A 27,502-nucleotide genomic window follows, 5' to 3' on the forward strand; every position below is an offset into this window, starting at 1 on the left:
ACCTCCTTCGAGCCGGATTTGAACCAGCGACCTAAGGATCTCTGCTTTTAGCACCTACAGTCCTCCGCTCTACCAACTGAGCTATCGAAGGCAGCCGCTCACTGAGAGGACCGATGTCAGTCATGAAGATCTCTACGTCTCACGTACCTCGATCTTTTTTTTTTTTTTTTAAATATGATTTTTAAGTCATGAAAACTCTCGATGAAACTCGCAGTCATAGAAACTCTTCTATATAAACTCTTCTATGACTACTAAATAATCAGAACAAACACAACTAAGTACCATTCTTTCTTTATTTTGTTCTTCTATCAATCCGTACAGCAACTATTTAGCACTTTGTACACTTTGCTGTTGATGCTCTTTCTCCATGCCGGCACCTTTGATCACCTTTTTCCCAGCCCACCCCTCTAAACCAGGAGACCATGTGACTGATGCTCTGATCCACAGACGCTAGGAGGCGCTGTTGCCCTCAGTCAGGAGGGGACATGGTGATGGGGAACTGAAATAGTGAGGTACAGACATAGCTGTTTGCTACATTGCTCACATGGCTTCAGACACTGCACAACAAATCAACATATTTAAATCAATCAGTATGTTCTTGACGTTAAAGTTAATAATGTATCTCTTTTAACCCCGCAATAAACAAATCATGGCCAAATCATTCACAATTCATCCAGGCAAGTGAAATACAATCTTGTACATTGTTTAGAAATGATTTTCTGATGAAATTGTAATTACAAAATAAGTGACTTACTGATCATACAACATTGTTTTATTCCCAAGTCTTTGTGCAGTGTTTGGACCAACAGAGCAAGAAAACTGCAACAACTTGTGATTTTTTTCTTTACTTGACAATGTTTATAATAATAATCACTTTCATCCTGAACCAATCTGCTGCTAAAAGAGGGATGGACATGCAGTAAGACGGAGACGGAGATGTCCATCGACACATCTGCTACAAAACCTTCCAGGGTCAAAAATGTTGAGAGCTCCGCTGAGCATCTGAAGGCTGGGTGCAGAACAGCAGCAGGACACGTGATATGTAGAAGTAATCTTAACCTCACAGGAGAGCAAGCGTATACGGGTTTGACTTGCTTTTAAAATTCATTACATTTCACACTCAAATAAAAGTTTTCTTCTGTCAAACTCATTTTTAAAGAAAAGATGACACAAAGCAACCAAACTTTCTGTACACAATGAAAAGAAGACACTGTATTTAACAATTTCGCCGTTGTAAACCAATTTGAACAAATGAAAAAGGGGCATAAGTAATACAACATCAACATACAAAATGAATAAAGGCAGTTTAAGTTTCTATGATAGTGTCAAGAAAAATGCTATTTAAAACAAAGATGTAACTACATTTCATATAAAAAAACATATAATAATAACAACAAAGAAGGAGGGAGTACCATCATCAATCATCATCAGAGCTAAATGATGATGTGATTCACCATGGAGTACCGAAATAACACCCTTAACTGGGAGCATGTTGGTAGTATACACAGTACACAGATAACTGTGTCTCTCACTCACTCACTCACTCACTCACTCACTCACTCACTCACACACACACACACACACACACACACACACACACACACACACACACACACACACACACACACACACACACACACACACACACACACACACACACACACACACACACACACACACACACACACAGGTCTTGTAACACTATGATAGGGGTCATTTACAGACCCAACTCAAAGACTGGGCAGCGTGTTATCAGGAGAGGTAGAGTAGGAGGAGTTGAGTTGTTCTCACTGTTGTGGTGCCAATTATGCTTCTGAACTCCAACTGAGGTCAACCAATTAAAGATTAAAGGGTGCTTATTGTGTATCCTTTACAATTAGGCTTTCCCCCAAACACCTCTGCTGTAGCAATAATGCTCCTCATGATATTTTGTCCTAAAAAAGCTAGAAGAATATTTATTGAATCAAAAAGAATTCTCAGTGATTGGCCGACACAGCAGCTCATCTGATCTAGAAGGTTCCCACTCTTTTGTAGAGATCATTTTCAAGGACTCACTTACATGTGGAATATGGACGTGTGATTTAAAAGACGTGCAGTCACTTATCTATGAACGCATCTCTTAGAAGTTATGACAAACTGAATAATCAAAACTACTACAGCAGTGACCAATATTTTCATTTGAAGGATTATGAGTTTCGGCCACATTAGTTGTAATGTCGTCCAACCTGCATGTGCTAGCATCTTTCTACAACATCACCAAAACACTGTCGTCCATAAACCACCAGTGAACGTTAATATGATCCTGAATTCAACCCTTTCAGATGGTGATGTTTCTGTTTCCGGGAGCTCTTATGAATTAGTAATTCATTGGAAGGAAGCAGAATGTTGAAATCATTTGAAAGGACGACACAAGGTTTCTAACACATTTCACTTTCTCTCTCGTTTTCCATGTGACTTCATTGACTGGAGACTTGTGAAGGTGTTGTTCAGAACGAGTAGGGATCCTGTTCAAATGAGGTGAATCCACAACATCAGCCTTCTGGTTCAGGTGCTAAAAAACTGGCCTTATTGGGACGGACGTCAGCTATTTTGGAGTAATGCCAGCCTATCAGGAGCCAGTCCAGTTGAGATGGTTTATTTTTCGATCTAAAACTATTTTTGGGGAGTAAAAATGATGTAACTATACATAAATGTATATGTTACATGCATGTAACATATACCAACTCTTGTCCTCTCCATCCTCCCCGTCCCTCCAACCCTCTGCCCAATCCGGAGGCTCTCTGGCAGAGCGACCAGCCCCAGGTTCATTTAACCCTCAGCACTTCTAGGCAACCAGCGAAATGCTCGTCGTCATCAGGTTCTTATTCCAATCCTCACCTGTTCTCACTGATACCACACTGTTGACAGGATGCCACAGCATTTACCTCCACTGAACCATCAAAAGGGACAAAAATAAAGATATATAAGTAAATACGGGTACCTGTGTGTCTCCGGTTAACTTGTACCACAGTGGCTCAATAGTAAGACTCCATGTAGGCCTAAATGACCAGGCCTCCGTTTGGTCTTTTGTCATTTCATTACACACAATCATAAACATACAGAGCTGAGGTCAAATAAAAACCCATCAAGTCAAGAGAAGGAGGTAAAGTATGGAGTGACGTTAAATGAAGACTATAGCAACAATAATAAAAAGTAACACAGGTGGATGACTCAAGGGGAACAGGTGGAGGTGTAGTTCATAAGTACCACCACAGGAGGGAGCAACAGCACCAAACGTCCACCTCAGACCAGCAGGTGTGTAGAACAAAGCAAGCACACAGTCCTCTGTCTTTCCCTTCATCACTCATGGTTCCATTGTGTTCTGAATACACACCTGTAAAGTACCATACAAGTTAATTTGACTCTACCTCTATCCTACGCTACATACGCCATCTTAATCTCTTCCTGCTTCATTACTCCTGCTTTCCCTCCTCCGCTCCCCTCCCCCACCGCTCCAACTTCTCTCTCTCTTTGTCCTTTCTCTCCCAGTCTTTATAGAACTGCTCTAACGTTTGACCTTCTTCTCCTGGTTCTCTCTCTCTCTCAGTAAAGTGAACTTGTTTTGTCCTGAATATTAGTACCAATTCATTCACACAGTACCTGGCTGTCTAGTAGCTAAAACCATGAGTGCCCTATATATATATATATATATATATATATATATATATCCTCCTCCTCTTTCTGTGCTGCTGCTTCCTCAAACTCCCTTGGACTTCTGCTGATGTGCTTGCTTGAAAAAGGTTTGGACAGACATTGACAGTGACTCAGTCCAAACCTTGAAAAGTGGTTCCCTCTGCAAAACAAAATCAATGTCTTGTATGAGAGCAAACGTCCCCCTGCAGCCCCGTTAAGTGCTGGCAGAAAGAGTGTGTTTCAGTCCAGGACCTCCTCTTCTGCTCCTCCTGTTTCTGTTATTTTATGGGCTCTTCTTTTACTCCTCCTTCTCCCTTCGGCTCTTCACTGCTCCTCCTCCCTGCTCGCTTGTCCTTTCACTTCTCCATCGGTCCGTCCTCCTCTGTGATGCCCTGAGCTCGGAGCTCTTCCAGGACGTTGTCCAGGTGTCCTGGGTCGGGGAAGCCGTGGCCCGTCAGGTTGGAGCCAAACTCTGTCTTATGGTGGACCTTGAAGAGAGGGAACATTTTTTGTTCTTTTGTTTGGGTGACAACAAAGCTGCTGAGCATTGACCACAAACACAAGCTACTATATCAGTCTGATGTAATTGTGAATGTACCTCGTTCCAGATGACGGTGTCAGACTCTCCAGTAGTGCTCGAAGTCCCGACTGAGAAGATCAACCTGCGGTCCCACGCTACCAGGAGCAGTCTCAGCACCTGACGACAGGTAGGGTGAGGTCATACCGTTAACATGCATCTGTACTAACAATGGAGGAACTCCGGCTGATGGGCGGCTGAAACAGGACGGTGGATTGTGTTTACCTTGCGTCCTCGCTCGCTGTCTGGGAGGTAGCAGTGTCGGGGGAAGCCTCTGGCAGTGAAGGGCTTCCCTGGGTTCGGATGCTCCGCTCCCTGGAAGGAGAGGGTTGATATTAGTAGGCACTCTGTCTAATCAACCTAACTGAGCATGTGATACCTTGTATGGGCATAAAGCCAACACTAGTGACTACAATACCATGCACAACATATTACGGGTTCCAGAAATATGCAATATTCCTCCTAGGCTGTTTTCATGGCTATTGAATCTGAATGTTCCACTAAAGCTGTGTTTCCACTGCATGGCATAGCTCTGCTAGACTCACTGTTTGTTCCCGGGCCTTTTCTATGTTCATTTGTCACTGCAGATGGTGGTTGCAGTGTTCGAACTCCACCTTTTACTATTATCTCATCCGCTTGGAACCTCTACCGAGGTGGCATTAGTTATAGTGCCAGGTCCCAGATACTATCCACAACTTCTACAAATGGAGACGCGAAAAGAATCGTTCTAATGGAGGATGCCGTTCATATGACCCATATCATATTCACTATGTAATCGTATTGGTCAGTAATAAGAGGAGGGACATCAGTGTGCGTGTTAACGTAGTCGCTTCAGTACCTGAAGGCCTGGCGGTATGTTGTAGATGATGCGTATGGTTTTGCAGTCAGGATGCCCCGGTAGAGAATGAGGGATGACGTGGTACTCCATCTTCCCCGCCGGTTGGTTGCCTGTCTTCACGCCGTAGATGGTTTTACAGGTGGGACACTGAAGACTGCGAAGAGGGGAGAAAACATTGATGAGCTCCTTTGCAAGACGGCCGAGAGACGACGAAGAGTAACGCTCTCTCTCTCTGACCCACCTGCCGTCCTTGTTGCCATTATTATACATGGCCACCAGACACTGGAAATGGTACTGGTGTCCACACTGTGCTAGTCGTCCAACTGACTCCGCCCGAGACACAGGCCCCACCCCGGACCCTTGTATCCAGACGGACCCCCCAGCGGCTCCATACAGATGGTACAGTCCTGGGAGAGAAGAGGAAAAGCCGTTATTCTAGATGGATTCATGTGAAGCAACTACGCCTCATATGAGTTAGCCCTATGAAAAAAAAAAAAAAATATATATATATATATATATATATATAAATTCTGTTCATACCTCCTCTGGTGGACTTTTTACTTTCTGCAGGTACTTCTTCACCACCTCCTCTGGAGTTTTACCTGCAGACAGGAAGGAGAGGGAACACCACCGGCTCATGGTTAAAATAGAGGCATTACAGGCGCATCAAACAGAAAACTAAAGCACTTGTGGAAGTAGAACTACGGCTATTTTCTCCTGACTGGAGTGCTTACCCTTGCGAGCCTGCTTCTTGGTGGTCTTCCTGCAGCAGTGGCCGAGGCCTGGCACGGGTTTGACTTCGCTCTTGCTGACAGGCGGAGGGTGCAGCACGAGTTTTGGAGGTCTAGTCAGACACACAGGCAGAGCGGCAGCACTCATCAGGATTCCTGTGATCCCTGTAAAATGAGTTAGAAGAGGGGAAAAAAAAAAGATCACCCTCTCTTCTTTCTTCTGAAATTCCCCAAAATGTAAACTTTTGCTATCTGTCCCCAGTAGCAGCCCATGGTTAGTGAGTGAGAGTGATTTACCGGCCAGTGCAGGGTGAACCGGACTGGATCCGTTGAGGTTCTTCACTGGGACGGTGGGCACACTGCAAGAGAAAACACAAACTGTTCAGTACAGTGTACTTCCTACGGTGTCAGATCAGACTGAAGAATCTGCACTTACTCTGAAAAACTGATGACGGTCATTTTTACACTAAGAGGTCACAACTGTGTATAAAGACAACAAGCCAATGAAATCAGCTAATAATCAAATGTTAAAAAAGTGGAAGGACTGAATGAGTTCTGTCTCCGTGGTCCTCTCCTCTCCTGTTTCTCAGTGTGCTGCTTGGTTGTTGTGTTTATGAGAGCTAATCCACAAAGACGTGGACGTCATGCAGCTGATTGCGAGGGATTACCTGCCTCGTCACAAAGCCCATCATCATCATCGTCATCATCTCTAAGTGACAAACACACTTATATTTAGATGGTGTTTATAGAATTGTACAGTATATTTGATGATTGTAATCCGTAAATCTGTTTAGAAATGTCAGCTTTACTCTCAGAAATAGATGTAGATGGTGGGAGTTTTTCACTGAGGTCAGTTGATGATGAACTACCAGCTGACAGCTACATGTGCCAACACAGCCGTTCAGCTGGGGTCAGTCCATTACTCACTACACTAGACCCGAGTCCTCAGGCTGAAGAACAAAACCGGGCTGGAGAGGAAATGCTAGTGCGCTTGCTCTACGGGCCCATGTATGCAGAAGACTGCTGGAAGATATACTGGTCATCGTATACTCAGCGGTCAAGGCATTTTCGGCTTCATGCACCACTGTGCAAGTTTCATAGGAAAGAAATGCCTCAGGGTCTGATATCTGATATACACAGATCTGATATCACGTCATCATATCATTTATCAGCTCATTTATGCTACACAGGAAGAACATCAACAACAAAACCTAAAAACGAATTCACGTCCATGTAAAACTAAACTCCTTCACTCCAGATTTGAAGATACCAGCAACCACCTCTACAGTCCACCGCTCTCCCAACTCATCTATTAAAGGGGCAACAAGCAGTCCCTTTCACTGAAGTGGATCACTCACACTAACAGACCAGCAGCGTGAGCAGTGTGGTGATGATCTGTTGTTCCATGTTGTTGGTTTAGCTTTGACAGGCTCTCTGTCAGTTTCACTTAACCCCACACAGTGACACATGACGACGAGCGAGTGAATGACTCACTGGGATGTGTGTGCGTGTAAATCTGCACTAGTATGGATGAGGGAAGCCGTATAAGAGAATAATTTCACCAGCATCAGGGAGAAACTGAAAATAAACAGCTAGTGAGTAGAGAAACAGTAGTTAAACAGGCCCTATTATGCTATTTCTGGGAGCATATTTTTATCTCCAGTTACAGTTACAGCATGTTTACATGCGTTAATGCTCATAATCCTCCTTGTTTTTCTCATCCTGGCTGTCCTGCAGAACCTCTTCTCACCCTCTCTCTGAAACGCTCCGTTGTAGCTCCTCCCTCCAGAAAGCAAAGTCTGCTCTGATTGGTCAACATTTCACATTTCATAAAAACTCCATCTCCGTCTCTCTCTTTTGTTGTTTGAGAGTTTTACGTCACTTCCGTAACATTATGACATCATAAAGTTACAGAAGTGAAGGAGAGAATTCAATGGAGCCGTTTCAGGAGCTCCTTAGGGGGACTTCAGGTTTTACACTCTACTGACCTTTGACATGTACAAAAATATATATAACAAGAAGAGGGAAAAAGTGGAAAAGCATAATAGGGCCACTTTAAACACATATTGTATAGCTATGAAGGATGATTCAATTCAATTCAATTCAATTCAGTTTATTTTGTATAGCCCAGAATCACAAATTACAAATTTGCCTCAGAGGGCTTTACAATCTGTGCACATGCGACATCCTCTGTCCTTCCCTCACATCGGCACAGGAAAAACTCCCCTAAAAACCCCTTTAACAGGGAGAAAAAAGGAAGAAACCTGGGAGAACGACAGAGGAGGGATCCTTCTCCCAGGATGGACAGAATGCAATAGATGCCATGTGTACAGAATGAGCAGCATAACAGTTCATGATGACAGGGCCAAAAACTGACACCCACCAAGCATGGTAAACTAAACAGGCTCTGTGTTTCAAGACGGGTCAGGGTGGGTTGCCACCATTTTTCCAGACCCCTTGCACTGAGGAGAGTCTGCCCCGGTTGACAGTCGTCCCTCGTCTCACAGAAAGGAGCGCAGCCAGCACTGAGTCCAGCAGGGTCTGGTGCTGTTAGGCTCACCAGCCACCTTCACCCGGGGCCTTTCCAAGCTGACCTAGAGCGGGTCGGCTAACCCTGACCCGCCAAGTGGAAGCCCCCAGGGCAGACATGTTGAGACGTGTAAAAGTATTTGTGGTTCATCATGAAATTGGGGCCGGGAAAGTAATGAAAGACACTGGGTGAATGACATGTCTGCTCCTGACCTCTGTCACCTTCTGTGACTGTCTGACCATCTCACAGATATCCAGGAGAGCCAGAAGATGAACAGCACAACAAAGTCACCTCCAGATTTCAAACCTAATGAGCAGTAGTAGCTCTAGGTAGACCAGACTACTACCCCGCCAATAGTAGGCCAGAAACCAGCTATCCAACAACCAAGTAGTGAGGATGCATGGCTGAATGTGGCCACCATCACATCTTAATCTCAACAAATTTCCATCTACCCTGATCAGATTAGTGTGAGCCTCGCTCTGAATGCGAGTGCTCTGCTGTCGTATGCACTCAGAGAAGTTTAAGATCTTAAATTTGTCATGAAGATTTATTTATGACAACATAAGACATCCAGCCTGAAGACGGATGGGAAACACCTCCGTTACGTCAAGCCAATGAGAGACGAAGACAGTGATCACACACACTCACACACACACACACACACACACACACACACACACACACACACACACACACACACACACACACACACACACACACACACACACACACACACACACACACACACACACACACACACACACACGTCACCGGCTCTATTCATATTTAATAGGCTGCTGCGTTAGCAAGGAAGGCTTTATAGTGCGAGTAAGGGAAGAGAGACTGATCCTGGATAAGCTGCTTGTAGTTATTAACACACTTTCCAGCTGCCCCACTGATGTGCTGATGACACACATATACACACACACAGCTCCTCAACGTGTCAGTGTTTACAGTGACATTTGATTTGTCAAAGGAATAATTAGCTTGTATACCTATTTCCTTATGTTGCTGCCCAATTAGAGGAACACTGTGTAGCATTCATTGGAATCTATTAGCGGAATATATTATTAAGAAGTAAGAAACTAATAATCGTCGTGTTTTGGTTACCTTAGCCCTTTATCTCTACATAGGGAGCAGGTCCTCTTCATACAGACAAACTGAACCCTGGCTATCGAGAGGACCATTCATGTTTTCATGTTGGCCACCGTAGTTCAGCTACACGCCTGGCACACGGGACAAGTTTCAGTTGGTTGCAATCTGCAGCCTGACCACTGAAAGTAGGTCTGGGTATCCTGATTAAATACTTCTCTGTACCAACAGAAGTGTAGAGTAATACATAAATAATAAATAAACTCTTAAGTCAAGTATCAAAAGTTGGTACCAAATGTCTGAGTTTGCATTATATAAAATATTAATGATAGAAACAATACATAAATGTCTCTGTTGTAATGACATATTTTGAATTGGATCAGAGTTGACTAGTCATCTCCATCATCTCCTCTCTTTTTAGGACAAACCCAACACAGGCTGTAGAGAGGGCCCCCCTCCCCCTTACAGTACCTGAAGGCCCCTGTAGTTCTCTGACATGATTGTGAAGGGAGGGGTCTTCACTTGGTTGTAGTTTGCAAACCGCACCACAAGAATACACTAAATCCCACACAGTTCTCCTTTTAAATTTAAAAGCTTCTTAAACATTCTGTTGCGTGCACCGCTAACAGCAAATAGAAGCTTAAGATGTTGTAGAAACATAATCATACATTCAGCAATGTAAACCAGTCGACTGTAGGATCCTCTGCTAGTTTTTATGTGAATTTGAAAACTAGAAAGCAGAAAAGAAGAAGTGGAAGAAAAAGGAAGATCCCTTCCCTGCCTGGGGGGAAGGGCCTGAATGGGACTCCAGTCACTTGACCCCCTTCAACCTCAGTCCCGCCCTCTTCCCTCCGCCGGCTTCCCACGAGATCACACCCTCCCTCCGCTTTGTCTCACACTCCCTCCGTCCCTCTGTCCCCCTGCTACTCCTATTCTCCCAGGCCCAGATGGACATCAGCTGGACTGATTTAGAGGCCAGACAATAACACACTCCCACTCGTTCTCACACACATATTGTCACACACACATGAAGCTGAACCCACAGCCTCACACACATTCTTATAGACACACACACACACACACACACACACACACACACACACACACACACACACACACACACACACACACACACACACACACACACACACACACACACACACACACTTGCTAAGGATGTTTCAAGGAAACTTTCTGTGCTTAGGTGAAAAATAATTTGATGTGAGAGAAAGTGGAAGACGTGTTTGCCATTGTGTGATGTTTCCTAGAATTATTCTACATTTGACAGCAATTTGTTGAATAAACCCAAGAAATATAATCAGCAGATCAAGTGTCTGTGGATGTTCATAAATGTGATTAAACCATCAGAACTGACCTGAGTGAAGCTAACCAAACAAACTTTTTCAAAAGATGTTGAGGGAAAGAAACACTTTCCTGGATGTAAACTCACATGCAGTTAGACCGGCATTCAGCCACTGCCTACAGTCGGTCAGTGCTCCCTGAGGTTAACTTGACAGCAAAAGACCCCTTTAACATGTCAATAATACACCATGCATGCATACAACAAATGTTCTTTTCATTATTATTACATACCCTTCAACCTGCTCCAGTTGTACTGTCCCTGATCAGAGTAATTTAATACTTGTAAAATCCGTTACAAGTCTGATCTTATAATTATATTGAATACAATGAACTTTTAATTCCTAAGAATATTCAGACATTGGAATTTGAATGTGATTTTTTTTATCTTTTTAAATGTCCTATTTAAAACGTGAACGTTCCCACACCGGAGCTGTGGACGGTTAGTCAGATAACATATAAACATAATTAAAATGGATGAGGTTATGTCCACATATTGAACAATAACTAGTTGATATAATTATTATTGCAACAGATCAAATAAAATACCAACTTTTTAATGATGGAGAAACCGGAGGCCCCGATTCAACACTATAGAATTGATAAGATGTAATTATTGGTATGATATTGAGCACAGTTTTATTGGAAAAACGCAAATTCTGAAATCGATGTGACGTGAGCTTCTCCAGGTAAGACCTCTCACTCTGCTATAGTTGTTTGGACTACAAAACCAGCAGTGATACTACAGCGGAGGTTACAGAGTTATGCTTTTTTCAACCTCATAAACCATCTGCTGTCCAATAAAGACATCAAAACATAATCTAAAAAGCCACTAAACTACCAGCCGAGGTTGATAAGACAAAGATCACATGTAGCCATACTGATGAGATAAGTTATGACAAAACTCAAACAACATCACGCCTCACCAACCTGCTCTGTCAGCCAGCGGCCACACACAGCAGAGACAGCAGACAGGCATTCTGGGAACTACTTGTGGAATTTGTCTGCATGCTTTCGCTTTCTCGCTTGTCTATCTTTTTTAATCCTCTCATTCGTTCAAGGACATCAGTTTTGACCCAGGTTTCATTCTGCATATCTTCCTTGAACGTGTGAAATAGTCTGTGGTTACAGATCCCACTAGGAATAATTCAAATCCCACTCCAGATTCAAATCAAGCCTGTTGGTGAGCTAAACATTCGCTCTGCCCATCTCTGCTCCTCTGCAGTCAGGCTTTATGGAGCGCTCTCTTTCTCGCACCCCTTCCTGTTTATTTTGCGTTTCCTCAATACGCTGTCTGTGCTGCCCCCCCAACCCCCTAAACACCAGCCTTTCCCCCACTCATTCATTCCCTTTGTCTCGTTCCTATAACCCCCACTGGAGAGAGAGAGAGAGAGAGAGAGAGAGAGAGAGAGCAAACATTCTTCACTGGATCTCCCGTTAGGATTGTCAATATTAACTGTGTGTGAGAGAGAAGGACAACGTGTGTATGTGTGCATTTGTTAAATGCCTTCACAGCCAGGCATTGGTGTGTGTGTGTGTGTGTGTGTGTGTGTGTGTCGCTGGTGTTGGCCTGATTTCTAGCACCACTGTGTGATCAATCTTTGACAGTTTGCTGACTCGTTTCTTTGTTTTGTAACCCCCCCCATTCCCATAAGCTGCCTCTGTCTTGGGCGCTGTCTGAGTCTGGGTCTGTCTACACACACATATATCTACCCCCCCCTCCCCTCTGATGAATTGTGACTGTCTGATGATAGAGACAATACTGACTGGTCCGGTATCATGGTCTACCCCCCACCACCCCCCACGTGAAAAAAATATTCTCATTAGGAATATGCCACCAGCCCTGGCATCTTTATGATTGGGTATTCAACCACATCAACCCATCCAAAAAAAATCCACCAACTCTAATAAATGGTATGAGGCCTTTAATGAGTCATCTTCACTAGTTGGGAGAGTTTTGTTTAAAACAGCCCAAAACTCTACAGGAAGCATGCAAATTAAAAATGTCGTCTAAGACAGAGAAACATATCAGGAAAGAGAAGAATTGGAAGGAAAAGGACATAGAAAGGTCTGAGCAGAGAGAGGGGGAAGGAGAAGAGAGTGGAGAGAGAACTAGCAGAGGCCCAGCATTGTGCTGCTAATGCGGCCCAGGCTTGGCTAATCCAACAAAGGTTACTGTGGAGACCAACAATGAGGCTCTGAGGGGCCCAGACCGCTGAGACGCCACAGGAGAGGAGGGAGGAGAGGAGCCAGGGAAGGAGAGGAGGGGGCGGAGGGAACCGGGGGGTAGCACCAAAAAAAAAATCTACATCTCAAAACCATCTGACCTCGCTTTCAGTTTGACTCAGATCTTTTAGAAAGAATCCCAGGTTTTGGTCTCTGGTGCTAAACTAAGATTGAAAAAAACATCACTTCCTGTTCCGCGGTCGGCTTCTCACACACCTGTTGTTGAAAGGGCTTTACTTATTGTCTGTATGACATCATGGAAAGAAGAATTGAGCTGTGACTGGAAGCTGATTAAAACCAGCTTCTGTGGGTAAAAGAGCAAAACTTCCCCCACCTCGATATGACTGTGAAGCACGGTGAAGCTGGAAACTACAGCAAGCGCAACCACGCAGGATTTCCTCAGTTATGATAAAGACTTCTGGGAGATTTAGACATAGCGGTATGTTTATCCTGTTTACCACCTTAGTTTAGCGTGTTAGCCCAGCGGTAATAGCACATTTGCACTAGCTTATGATCTGATGATGGCGCCGGAAGACAAAAATTATAGGGATCACCAAAGTTAAAACACTTCATCTTGAGTGGAACATGGATATTTGAACCATATGTAATAACTATCCATCCAGATGTTGTCGAGACAGTTCACTCGAAACTGCAAACGTCAAACTCCTGGTGGCACTAGAAGCCAAGTCAGCCGGCTGCAACCAACAGAAATGAGTGCAAAAGGGAAAGTGTAGGATGGCTCATTAGTAGTTTAACATGGATCAGCAAGGCAGCAGGTTGAGATAGAAAGGACCGAAATAACATGAAGGGTGCTGTTAGAAAGTCAGAATAGAGTCAGAGAAATATATTATGATCAAATAGAGATGACGGCGAAGAGGAGGAGGAGCTTAAAGGCCTTTACACACCGGGTGCATGACGAACGACACAATAATGCAAAATAGGGGCCTGCGAATATTGTTTGGGGCTTTTATTGTGAAAGATAAGAATGGAAGGAGTGGCTCTAGGTTGAAATGAGTATTAAAGTGTCGTCTCCTCACACCGTGTTGCCATCTAACAGGTTTGTTCCTCTGACTACACAGATGAATCCCCTTCTATGTATAAAATAGCTGCTGACCCATGGCCCTCACACTCTCCTGCCTTTCTCTCACACAATCCCTCCCCCTCCCTCCCCCCACTCTACAGATGCCACTTTACAGATGGACAACACGCAGTAAAAAGTTTCAAGGTCAACTTTTCATTTGGCTTCTATTTTCTGATCAAGATTTGTAAAATGTTCATTAATCTCCATATTTTGTTATGTAACTATAAAGTACAGTTAAGGCCATTGTAGGTATAAAAAAGGAAAAAAGTTACAGTGGTAAAAAATAATTGAATTAAGGTAGCAAATTTACTAGAATATTGTCTGAGATTGTTAATTTATAAATTTACGAGAATAAAAGGAATAATATATAATAATAATGTGTATCTTTCAGGACGTTCTCCTCACTCAGAGGCCGTCTGCAGAGAGGATTTATTGGATAACCCTTTGTCAAAATAAAACGTACGACAAAGGATTGACGAAAGAACAATGCATACCAATAATAAAAGAATAAAGAAAGAACTTGAAAGAAAACATGTTTATGTATTTTATGGGGCCGTCCATCATTACCATAATGACATTACTTCAGGCACAGCTGAATTCAGACGGAGCAGTGTTTGACGTCTGTTGTGTGATGGCTTTTGATCCAACTGAATGACTTTATCAATATTCCATTTTTTTTGTTGTATTTTCTCATAAATTTCTCATAAATTACCTACTATAATCTCAAGAGTTCTATTTTGTTTCTCGGAATATTACCCCTCCCCTTGGTTTATCATCTTCATACCTGTTAGGGCCTTAATACGCCGTCGTATAACAGAGATTCGATTGTTTTCAATGTTACCGTCACCTGGTACAAGACACATGACAGGAAGCTGCTGAATCTCATTTGTCTCAGTATTTAAAATTCTTCTTCACTGTCTTATGCCTGTTAATCAATCACCTCCATGAGGAATTCATTATTACGTTCACCTCCATTAAGTGCATTCTGCTCAACACACCAAGTATTTAATTAGGGAAATTAAGATTTTAACAATATACGATGTCTGATGTCTGAGAGAATAAAGAATGAAGAATGAATGAGAATCTGACGGGAGTCACACCTCTGAAATCTCAGTCAGAGCAGTGTAACAAACACGTGACTCATAACAACACTAACACCTTCAGACGGGAGTTTCACGGCTTGAATGTATGCGTTTACATATCTAGCGTGGTCTCGCGTGTTTGAACAAGCATTTCTCACTGCATGTCTGTGCAGACTTTATGAATGTTTGTAGGACCGCATAATATGGGAAAATATCCTGTATGAGATTCATTCCGGATGTTGGTAATATGAGGCGCAAATTCATTTTTAATTTCATGGTTGCCGGTTTTTATGCTGCAACTTAAGTCCCTGAAAATGTAATTATATTTAAAATGCATCACCTCATAACAACAATATAAACATTCAGTCAATCCAGTATGCTATTATTTTGTCGTGTTCTTCAAAGTCACCAGACTCCACTGACAAAAAGCAGTAAATTGGTCTTTGTGTGGTTTGTGTTTTTGTGTGACTCATGGATCTGAACGTTCTGCTTCTCCAAACTGGGTTTACCTAGTTACCTAGTTAATACACTGATGTGGGAAGGGTTTTAGAGGGGCTTGGAAAAAAGCATTTTGACTTTAAAGCGTACCTGCATCGTACAATGTGACCGTTCAAATGTGGATGCTTTAAGAACGTCACTGGGAAGTTACAGAGCGACATAAAAACCTCTAAAACTAACGGACCCGTCCTTTAATGAAGCTACTGGGGTTGTGCGTATACTTCCAAGGTAGGCGGCCCTGTGTATGTTTGATTTACTCACCCTGATGCTATGAGTGCTCTGGACTGTGCCATCGCAATCCTCTGTAACGCAGGTCTGCTCAGCCCGGCTAAGCTTGATCTCTGTGGCAACGGGGCGTGGCACACTGTTGCTGCAGACGACAGTGTGCGCTGCGGCTTCATCACCATCGGCGACGGAGAGGGCACAGGGGAGGGGGGTGTGGTCACGTTGTTGGCAGGGGTAATCAAGGTGGCGGTTGGCACAGAGTCGTTGGCTGAAGATGAGGAGTGCTTGGGGGGAATGGACGGAGGGATCGGGTTGGGTTTGGATGATGGAGGCTGAGGAGGTGGGAGGGACGGTGGAGGCGGCCTATTAGAAGACAAGGAGATACCCAGAGAGGAGGTGCCCGCGGTGAGGGCGGCCAACGACTGAGCAAAGAGCTGGGCGTTCCTTCTCGGAGACGCGATGTTCCTGGAGATGGCGAGACCGTGCGGCAGCGTCTGAAAGTAGTTAGAGTTGGAGTTTGAGTTCTGCTGCTGTCCTCGACCCAGAGTGGCGGATTTGGACGGACTCAGAGGTTTAGAGGAAACCAGTGCTAAGTTCCTGGGTCGCTGCATGGTTAGTGAGCGTCTACCCAGAGTCTGTATCCCTGCTCCTCCTGTATTGGTCTTCACACTAAGGACCAGCATGCACTGCTGGCAGGAACAAGGCTGGCTCAGTCCAGTAGCCTGTAAGCCCCCATTTGGGGAGACAGAGCTTCCAAATCCCAAGCTGGCCCCTGACACCCCAACACCCAGCAGGGCTCCTGTTAGGCCTCCACCTCCTCCTACACCTCCTCCTTTGGGTATTGGGAGGGGACCGGACACTAGAGGGTAGGACATGTCAGCACGTCTCTGGAGCCTCCGACACCTCTGGCTCTGTCTGTTCACCTGCAGGAGGACACAAGGACACATTGGTTTTAGAACATTTATCATTACTAGTTAAAGGGTACAAGGGTATTTTTCAACCTGGACCCTATTCTGCTCTGTTTTTGTGTCTAACTAACTAATCAGGACAACAGTTTCTGGAATTGGTCCGGTCCTGAAGGAGAGGGCGGCAGCTGGCAGACTGCTAAAGGAGCTTCAATGGAATCCTGTTGGGGCAAATTGGCATCATGATTTTACGTCCATTCTAAGTTCTTGTCTTTGCGACTGACTTTTATTATAAGTGTCCAACATTATGAAAAAGTCTCGCTCTGAACAGCGGTGGAAACGTTAGTGCCGGCCGGGCAGTTTCTTCCTTTGTAGTACTGAAAACGTAGCTTAGTGACATCTAAATATTTAGATGATTTCAACTATGCGGATTTGAAATCTACTGCTGGCCGTATTTATTTGAGCCAGAGTATACGGATGAAGAGCTCCTACAAAGTGAAGAGAGGACGAGAAGAGAGAGAGAGAGAGACAGCAGACAGAGGAGGCTAGAAAGCCTAGAGCTCAGGAGGCTGGAGGGGTTCCTGTAGCTCCTCTGGGCCTCTGACCACAGAGACCTGGTGCTGCCCCCATATTCAGATGTCACAACCAGACTTCTCCTGGAGGGAGACTTAGACACGATAGCAAACAGACGGGATCAAGCCGAACGTAAAGAGAAGGCTTTTATTATCTGCAGGGTCCTCTCAATAATGGTTTTAGACTCTTATAAGAACTATCTGAGCCTGTCAGAGGCAACAACAAGAACTTTTAGTGAACGTAACGTTACATTGACAAAACCTGAAGAAAAAGGGTCCAGGTTGAAATCTACCAGAGTTACCCTTTAGCTCCTATTATGGGCTCATCAAAGTTCAAGGGTGCTGCCACGTGAAAGCTACATTTAACTGAAGAAGGAGAATTATGGAAGTGTCAATGTAAAGAATTCAAACACACCTGTGTCATGTTCTGAAAATCAATGAGGTAGCAGAAGCCGAGGGGTGTCAGGTCGAGGCAGGGCTGCTGCCGGTTGTGGGCGTTCTCGATGGCGATGGCCACCTCCATGTCGTAGGCCGTCCACGTGCCCGCATCGTTTTCCCACTCCCACTGCCACCCCTGACCTGGGGCCGAGGCGGGGTCATAAAAACTCCTCCGCACCGGACGGATGGTTCCTGAAAATACAAGCAAGGAAGAATTTCAAATAATGTGTGATAGTTGATAACTTTGTCCCAATGAGCTTCTTCAATTGTTCATCAAGAGCATCTCCACCAGTTAAAACAAAGGTGGGAATGGAATTAAAATCACATACAACAGGGTTTTTTTTTTTTCAGATAGCTTGCTAAGATCTTCACAAATGAAACATGACAAACATAACAATTACAATTTATAATATCAATTGAAAAGAAATTAATCTATCATGTAGGAATGCTAGTAAAACCAAGAGATGGAATGCAAGAACCAGAGGTGACATTTATTCTATTGATAATAACATAATATAAATTCAATAAATAACGAGAGCTACATCCTGAATACTCCAGGAGCTCTGGACCAACAAGCAACAAACAGATAGATAACCTGCAGGTCTGAGAAGCCTCATACACACCAACTAAAATCATCAATGAATAACGCTCGTCTTCTTCAACATCTCCTCTTTTCCCGCTTTTGAGATCATCGGCCAAATGTTAAAGACATGCAGACCACTGAGATGTAAAACATGTCTGCCCCGCACAATTAAATCTGTGTTCTCTGATTGTTATCACTTAGGCTACATGTAATAAACTAAGTTGTTAGAATAAATCTACAGATGGAGCTTCTGGGGTTTGGGTAAAAATGGTGGAGGGTGCTGATGTAAATATAAGTCAAGTCTGTCAGCATCACAACATAAATTGTGTCTCCATTCAACTGTTGCGTGAATCTTGATGACTATGCATTCTGCAGTGTTGTATTTTGGGGCAATATGACGGTAAATACTGTGCAGTGGTAGAAATGTGTCCACCAGTAGATTTGGAAAACACAGACGCTATTATCATGAGATTCAGGATTATCTCTGGATCTCCTTCAACAAATCAGACGGGACAATGTAATGATGTACGAGACGCTCTGTGGCACCGTCTCTATGGCGGCGGTCAAAGACCATCGAGACGAAGCGTGTGTGATGAATTACAGGAAATGAAGCCGTCTCTGGAGGATTCATTCCAAAAGTGTTGGAAGTAGAGACTAACGGTACAGCGGGGAAAAGTTAAAAGCACAATTTTAAAGTTTGGTGTGCCGTTTTGTTGCCTTGCAGCTCTATGTTCTTAAGTAGAGAGGATGGGAGGAGGGCCCCTAAACCAACCAACCAGAGGCCACCTCAGTCTCCAGGGGTAACAGGCCATTCAGTCCATGCCAGGACAAGGAGACGAAGACATGTGTGTGTGTGTGTGTGTGTGTGTGTTTGAGAGTGAGTGAGAGACTAGTACAAAGAGGTGATATTGGCAGAGTGGCATCAGCACAAAGGCTTCAAAAGGACAGGGTCGAATGGAGGGAGGCTGCATTTGTTTGGTGACGACAGAGAGACAGAGGGTGAATAATCAAACTGTGTAGTTCATGTCTATAGTTCCCTCACAAGAAGATGCCAATAGATCTCGTTAGAAGACAGAGCACATGTTACACAGGAGACAGACCGGTAGACAGAAAGAGTAGGTGAGACAAAGACAAAAAGATTTGTATAAGTATAGGACAGGCTGCGCTGCTGTCTGTTTTTCTGATATAAGAATATATATTTGCAAGAGTGAAACGGATTAAATGGTGAATGGATATTTAGTAATTATTACTACGCAAAAGCTGCTATGATGTGCAGGCTTAAATGTTAAAAGGAATAATGTAATCCATTATGAGAAAGGGACTGGTGCGTCTAGAAATGTCACTTTGTCTCTGAACATGGCATCATCACCTGGGATCAGGATGCTTTGTGGGCGTGTGTGTGTGTGTGTGTGTGTGTGTGTGTGTGTGTGTGTGTGTGTGTGTGTGTGGTGTGTGTGTGTGTGTGTGTGTGTGTGTGTGTGTACATAGCAGTGATCTCCTCCTCTTTTTTTACAGAATATCAGCTGATAATGATCAGCATTACAACTTTTTTTCACACTATGATTGATAAACTTTGTAATTAATGTATTAATGTGCAGTATGAATTACTGGTCATTTGTCTGCATCTACAATGCCCACATGTTGCCAGTATAAGGCACTTTTTTGGTGGATAAGTGGCTGCGTTGGTTCTCTCTGATATTTTTACAGCTTTTCTTCTCAACGCTTCAGGTGACTGGCACCACTCACACACAAAGCAAACCTGCACACATGTGTTGCGTTAGAGAGAAGATTTCCACACATGCACCGTACGTGTCATGTGATACATGTTCTCACAGGACAACACTGCACTGTAGTTATCGTAGCATCTTCAGTTCTTGCGGTTATGAAACAGTGACTTATATAACCGCGGTTACGACATAACTGGTTAGGCCTGACATCCCTAGGTGTGCCCCACGTCTACAAAGTAACGAAGATTCTGCAGAGATTACAAGAATGTGTTAGTGGCTCTGACAGTTAAGGGCTGTGTGTCGGACACAAATACTGTGCACGTTTGTCCATGTGTTGTACACAGCAGTGCAGCAAACGCCTTAATCCTGCTGCTCTCTGACAGAACCACACCTCTTCTAAATGTTTTGTCCGTCAGAGCTGATCAACACGAGGCCTGCTGCTGCTTTCACATGTCAGGCACAGTCAGTAGCAAGTGCAGCACGTCTGGGTGTGGCCACACTGGATTTATGCACTGGTCAGACTGTGTGTTTGTACGTGAGTGCATGGTTTTAGATATGATCCCAAGGTCTATCGTTAACCTGCTGGAGATAAAATAGAAAGTAGGTGGAGGTCATTTAACAAAACCAACCAGATGAACAATCGAGCTGAACGAGCTGTGGAAGGAGAACAAATATGTTGTTGTGTGTGGTGGAGAGCTAAAAGCGAAAGTAAACATGGGATATATGTGTGAATGAACAGAAAGCACAAGTGAGAGACATTAAAGTGAGTGAAACGTATGAGATGGAGAGAGAGGACAAAGAGGCCTGAGGCAGGTGGAGAAAGAGACCGGCCATCTGGTCCTCATTGTTCCCTCTGCCACCGACCCCTCCCTGCACACACACACACACACACACACACACACACACACACGTCACACACACACACGCACACGCACACGACTGCAGACTGACCAGCAGGCGGGCACATGTTAGGGTCGGGTCATGCTTTGTGCTCCTCTCCCTCATGAAACCCTCAACAGCAGTGACTCTGTGAGAAAAATCCAGCATCCATGATGAGCCGGCACTTCCTCTCTGTGTGTCCAATTCTAGACGTACAGGTGGTGCATGGCTGCCATTCACTCGGGTGTTTTGGACACAGCTATGTTATTTTGAAGTACTGCATGTAGACTGTAACTCCCTCTGTACCTGCTTTCTCCCACCAGCCTCTGCTTCAGAGTCTTGATGGTGTCCACGACTAAACATGCCACGCCGCCTAAACGCTGCAGCAGGGTCTATGGGTCTTTGCACCCATCTGATATCTCGTTCATCACTCGCCACCCTATCCGTACTCCCTGCTAATGGCTTAAGTTAACTAGCACTTTAAGACGTTGCATTGAGTTACATTATGAGGCGTTCAAGCTCCATTCAGTAAAAACAAACGAGTGTCCTGGAGCAGCAGAACGGTGAAGGCTGAGGGATGGTTGAGGAAATAACTCAATGCACATCATGTATATGAGCAGAGTCACTGCTGTCACGAGGGAGAACGCTTGTCCCGCAACCACAAGGTTGGTGGTTCGAACCCCTGGCCTCTACAGTCAACATGCTGAGGTGTCCTTGAGCGAGACACCGAACCCCAAGTTGCTCCCCGGGGGCTTCTTAGCAGCCCACTGCTCCTCAGGGATGTGTTAAATGCAGAAGAGAAATTTTGTGTAGATATGTAACAATGCATGTATATGATCAATCGAGCTGATATTCGTATATGAGGCTCTGACGGAGTTAAATGTAATAAAAATTACCACACAAAGCGAAAGATGAGAACTGATACTGACACCAAAGGCTGAAACTGAAAGTCAGTGGAGGAAGCTGAATTAAAATGCGTGGGATAGTTCTGAAGAGTCGACAACGAAGCAGACAAGAGAAGAACATAGACTGAAACAGAGAGGGTCATATGACCTGGAGTTACCTTCCAGCATGTATTTCTTTTTAGTTAACTTCTTCCAGTCTTTACTTCCTCTTGTTGATTTTTCATCACTTCCCCCCCTGTCCTTCCTTGTTTCCCACTTTTGATTCATTTACCTTGATATCTCACCGTCTGTCTGTCTGATTTCATCTTTTCTCCTGATGTGTTCTCTTTCTACCACGTCATCAATATATCTACATCTTTTCACTGTGTGTTTCCTCTCCTCTTTTGTCTGTGTCTTACATGAATGGAAGCCCTCTTCTTCACAGCCACATTTGCATACAACCGTCAGGACAGTAAGGTCAGGAATGTTTCCATCAGCAGGGTTGAAGGTAATAAATGATCTTCCTGGACGTGAAAAGCAATCACAACGATCAAGTCTGAGTCCGTCAAAAGCTGAGGATTGGATCACTGAGTGACTGAGTGACTACAACATATCCTCCTTTTCTTCCCATAAACATATACGTATGGTGAAAGGATCAGCTACATCCATTCTACAGAAAAAAGAACAACTCTTAATGAAGTTGGGGAATCACACAGACAAACTTTCTTTTAATTTAAGTTTTTATATGATAGAATGATTCAAAATCTAATCAGCAGAGGCTATATCTATCTATCTATCTATCTATCTATCTATCTATCTATCTATCTATCTATCTATCTATCTATCTATCTATCTATCTATCTATCTATCTCTAAGGACATGTCATTTTTATTCTAAAACGCATATCTTTTTCTTCGTTTACACTGAGCGTCCACACGAGGCCGGAGCTTTAGGGCGCCGAAAACAGAGGAGTCTGAAATCCCTCTGGAGCCTGGATCAGTCTGAAAACGCCGGGTTTAACGCCTAGTATGGACAGGCGGAAACGTATACGTTTGGAAACGATGAGGTAAGCCCCCACCTTCCCTGATTTGGCGTTGTTGTCTCTACTAGCAGCTGTTGCGCAGTTAATTCTGCATTTTATAATTCTACTACTGCCGACATGCAGAGGAAGCGGCGTGTCCAGCGGCGTTATCAGACCTACGGAGAGGACGATTGAAGTCACGGTTTGCGGCTTTGAGGAGAGCGATGGACACAAAACGGAGGACTTTCCTTTTCTGATTAATACTTATTTTGTTCTGCACAACTATTGTGAAGTTCACAAATAACTGTTAAGGAACAAAAGCATAAATGCTCTCCAGTACGACAGAGACTTCAGCCACCAGCTGAGCTACGAGAGGAAACGAGCGTTGACCAAATATATTGACCCATAATCTATTAAACTTTGTTTAATAACTGTTTTGACTTGATGTGTGTGACCGAGAGATAGAGTAAGACCTGAGGCGTTGAAACTAAGAAAAATACAACTTCTAAAACTTTCCAAGAAAAGTGTCTGTTTGAGTTTATAGAGGAAGGTCTTTAGTATCAAGCACTACCTTTTATTATTAAAGAGTATGCTAGTATAATACTCTGTCGTATTATCTGTAAATAAGCAACCAATGTACTTCCTGTTTACACCGGCACCCGCATGCCAAGTGTACGTGAATAGTCATGTGATATTTGTTTTCAGGCAGGCTAGTCTGGACACCATTCAGTTCGAAACCCCTACTTTAAACGAAAACATATAAGTGTGGTTCTAGCCAAAGACACACACATTCTTTGGCACTACGTCTTTCTTTTGTTCCACCTCATCTCTTCGCCTCCCTGTGAGCCCCTCTAAACCCCATCACATGAGAGTCATCAGCCACAGGCAATCCACTGTGTGTGTGTGTGTGTGTGTGTGTGTGTGTGTGTGTGTGTGTGTGTGTGTGTGTGTGTGTGTGTGTGTGTGTGTGTGTGTGTGTGTGTGTGTGCGTGACTGGTCAGGGTTTCCCCAGTTATAAAAATGTGACTGGTGTGGTTTCAGTGTGAGGGTGTTGTGTTTAAGGGGATTCTGAGGAGATGTGTTGTTGTCTGTAACGACAGTGGGATGGATGATACAATACTGCAGCAGTAACATGAACATGTTTGGATGTCTTCACATGATCTCACATACGTCCACTCACTGTGTGTTGCAGAGCAGCCAGTGAGTGATGTCCCCCCCGAGAACACAGTAACAGTAACCCGACACGCAGAGTTTCACAACAACACCTCCTCCACCTCTTCTTCCTCCCTCCTCTGGGTTTCCTTCCCTCCATCTCCCTGTGATTTATGTGTCTGAGCATGCAGAGTCCAGTCTGCTAGCTAGAAGCTAAGCTAGTTCTTCAAACATAGAAATAGTGTGAGTTCAATTAATGTGTTGAAAGATAATAATAATAATAAACTAGATTTTAGTTTCCATGTATCCTCCTTGACAGCTGTGTGGAAAAACTGGTTACTGCTTTCTCAGAACAATGCAAAAAACTTAATTCTCCTCTTTCCCTCTCTCCATCAGGTCTTGTTTTCACGGTCACTTTAATCTTCCTCTGGACCTCAGCTCCTGACTTCATCTTGATTTTTGAGTTGTCACGTTCTCTGCATCTTTTCTTTTTCCATCTCCCTCCCTGCTGTTTAACTTTCTCTGTCCATCCTATCACTTCTTTCGTCTCTCTCTCTCCTCTGACTTTGTCGTGCCCCCTCCTCCCTTCAGCCATCTCTCCGTCTTTGTCTCTACTTTGTCTCACCTTGAAAGAGTCCAATCCCCTGAGTGTTGGGATCAGAGTCAATTTTCAGCTTCATAGAGTGTGAGAGAGAAAAGCAGAGAGGAGGGTGATGGAGGTAAAAAAAAGAGAGAGTGAGAGATAGAGCAGGTAGAAGAAGAGACCCTAACCTTTACAGCCAAAATGAATCCAAACCTGGAAGTACTGGACTTGCAATTGCAATCAATTATTTGAATGTAAATTCAAATAGTCCCTGTTATAAATGTGAAATTGTGCAAAACTACAGTCACACAATGTCTCTATGGAGTTAACAGCTACAGATGATTGTTGATGAATTGATAAAAATGTAAATGATCTTGTTGTCTCTTTGGAGTAATAAAAATGTCAGATAGAGCAGCAGGGATTCCAACCAGCAGTGCGTCTACAGGCATGATGATTTCACAACAATAATGGAACAATAATTCATTCTTTCTGACTAATCATTCGTTTGTATAAACTTATTGTATGATTCATCTCTTAGACTGTAATGTGAGAGGTGCAGCTGGCTACTTCACTGTTAGATTCAGTCCCACTGCTCCCATCATAGCTGTGGTAAACCCAGTGTAAGCTACCTGCAGACAGACACAGTGGACACAGTGGACACAGTGAACCCAGTGGACACAGTGGACACAGTGGAGCATTGAGCAGAGACAGGGCCCCGGGCTTCCCTCAGGGCCTCTCCTCCTGTACACAATGCTATCAGCTCAGGTTGTGTGGTTGGTCACTACAGGAAACCACACATGTATGGTTTCCCCTAGTGACCCACTAACCTAGCTTGTTTTTTGCATGTAAATGTTGTCAATGTAATGTTTGTTTCCACCCCCCCCCTGCTCTCTTGTCACCACAATGACGCCTTAACATTTAACCCTGTGTTTTCCTGATTCAAACAGAGCACGGGTCTTTGCAGTGGAGATGTTACCAATCAACCGTTTAACCCCAATATCAGCTGAGCAAAAGTCAGAGAAGCTGCTTGTCACCAAAAGGAGAAAAGCTGGTCCACCTTAAAGGGGTCAGTCCACCTTAAGAGTGCCTCAGCCGGAGCTAACCTTGGGGCTAACCCCCTTCAGTTAATCATCAGCTGGCTGACACGAGAGAGACGGAGCTTAGCTGGTGTCTCCTCAGGGGGCTGGAGGAGTTGTAGCCTTTATTCACTCACTAATAAAGTACACACACACACACACACACACACACACACACACACACACACACACACACACACACACACACACACACACACACACACACACACACACACACACACACACACACACGTTGTATCGGAGTAGTTTTACGAGTATCCTGAGCACAGTATGGGACCAGATAAACCATACTGGTATCGGGCAGATCAAACTTATGCCAATTAAGAAATATTTAAAGAAGCTTTAAAGTGTTTTAAGAATCGCAATAAGATTGTGGATTCTACCTGAAAGAAATGTTAATAAAAATGTTACTTTGTGGCCATGGCCGGTTTTCAGTGCAATCCACACGTTTGTTGTGTTTACGTTACGCTGTTGTCAGAGAGGCGTAGCTGCTACGAGGTACAGCTCAGTGCGTAGTGATTGGTCGAGAGAGAGAGAGAGACACAGAGAGAGAGAGAGAGAGAGAGGCTGTAGAGGAAGACAGCAGTACAGTAGTCAGTGGTAGTAAACGTACAGTGTGTCTGTGAATAAACACTGCAGTCCCACGTCTTCCCACTGCTGGGTCAAGTGAAGGAGGTTTTCCCTGAAGTGAGCAGCTGGAGCAGGAACGGTTAACAACATGTTTACTACAAGTTAACAACTTGTTAACAACATGTTTACAACAGGTTTACAACAGGTTTACAACCAGGCTTGGAGTGATCCAGATGTGACAGTGGTAGAGCCACAGTCAGTGCACACTCAAAACATGCCAGTTGTTCTGCTTTGTTGTGCTTTTTTTCTCTGAATGTATTTTCCTGTTATCATTTTATATGATTATTACACGACATGTTAACAAGGCTAGAAGTTACAAGTTATTATATTCTTCTGTGATTAAAGGGTAACATTTAGATGTGTTATTCATAATAATGTATGCGTCATTTCATCATTACACATGTTGACTGGGACCAACTATAAGTTTTTTATAAATAAATAAATAGTGTGACAGCTCAAAGCGCAGTGAGCAGGGTGAAAAGATGAGCTTGGATATGAAATAACAGTTATGTGAGGCAGTGAACAACAAAACATCCTCACCAACACTGTGATCTGAAAACATTTCATCATGTGCATCAAAGCTAATAGGAATATTTCACAACTAAAATTGATGGGATCAGCGAGATTTAACTCAAGAAGTCTCATCACTCGGTTATTGCTTGTTTTTTCTTGATTTTTTTGTACATTGTGCCTCCTAAATAAAAAAGGGCTCTCCAAAAATAAAAGATATGATATGGGAGTGTCCGAGCTGAGATAACCTACAACTAGAGTGGAAATGGAGCCCAACGCTGACTGCTCTCGTTTCTGTCTTCCGTCCCTCAATCTTCCTCTTTACTGAACTTGTAACAACGAGCGACCCCCCAAACCCAGACCCCCTCCCCCAAGCTCTACTCTGCTTCTCTCAGACCTTCCCCTCCTGTGTGTGTCTCACAGCCACGATGGATAACTCACATCTGTTCCACAAAATCCAACAATGGTTGAAGATTGAGAGAGAGAGAGAGAGAGAGAGAGAGAATACAGACTCCCCAATTATCTCACTCCTTCTGCAACCACCACTCCCACTCATGGTCCCTCCCCCCGACTGCACAAACACACTCACACTACAATCTTTCTATCTCTC

General features: G+C 43.9%; 2 protein-coding genes and 1 non-coding gene across 3 annotated transcripts in view; 1 reads left to right on the forward strand and 2 right to left on the reverse strand.

Moving 5' to 3' along the window:
- The window catches only part of LOC129096520 (ribonuclease inhibitor-like), a 108,829-nt gene that overhangs the window by 45,804 nt on the left and 35,523 nt on the right, over positions 1 to 27,502 (forward strand). The window lies entirely within an intron of this gene.
- On the reverse strand, positions 4 to 91 carry trnay-gua (transfer RNA tyrosine (anticodon GUA)). The gene is given in 2 exon segments: positions 4 to 39; positions 55 to 91. It is a non-coding gene; the product is annotated as a tRNA-Tyr (tRNA).
- LOC129096516 (E3 ubiquitin-protein ligase DTX4-like) overlaps positions 288 to 27,502 on the reverse strand; it is a 29,707-nt gene continuing 2,492 nt past the window's right edge. The window contains 11 exon segments of the mRNA XM_054605319.1: positions 288 to 4,160; positions 4,271 to 4,369; positions 4,475 to 4,564; positions 5,088 to 5,241; positions 5,329 to 5,437; positions 5,440 to 5,494; positions 5,628 to 5,689; positions 5,822 to 5,983; positions 6,116 to 6,177; positions 15,948 to 16,834; positions 17,804 to 18,018. Of these exon segments, the coding sequence (XP_054461294.1) occupies positions 4,029 to 4,160; positions 4,271 to 4,369; positions 4,475 to 4,564; positions 5,088 to 5,241; positions 5,329 to 5,437; positions 5,440 to 5,494; positions 5,628 to 5,689; positions 5,822 to 5,983; positions 6,116 to 6,177; positions 15,948 to 16,834; positions 17,804 to 18,018 (2,027 nt within the window). The 3' untranslated portion in view covers positions 288 to 4,028.

Source organism: Anoplopoma fimbria, chromosome 9 (assembly GCF_027596085.1).
Source record: "Anoplopoma fimbria isolate UVic2021 breed Golden Eagle Sablefish chromosome 9, Afim_UVic_2022, whole genome shotgun sequence".
Classification (NCBI taxonomy): Eukaryota; Metazoa; Chordata; class Actinopteri; order Perciformes; family Anoplopomatidae; genus Anoplopoma; species Anoplopoma fimbria.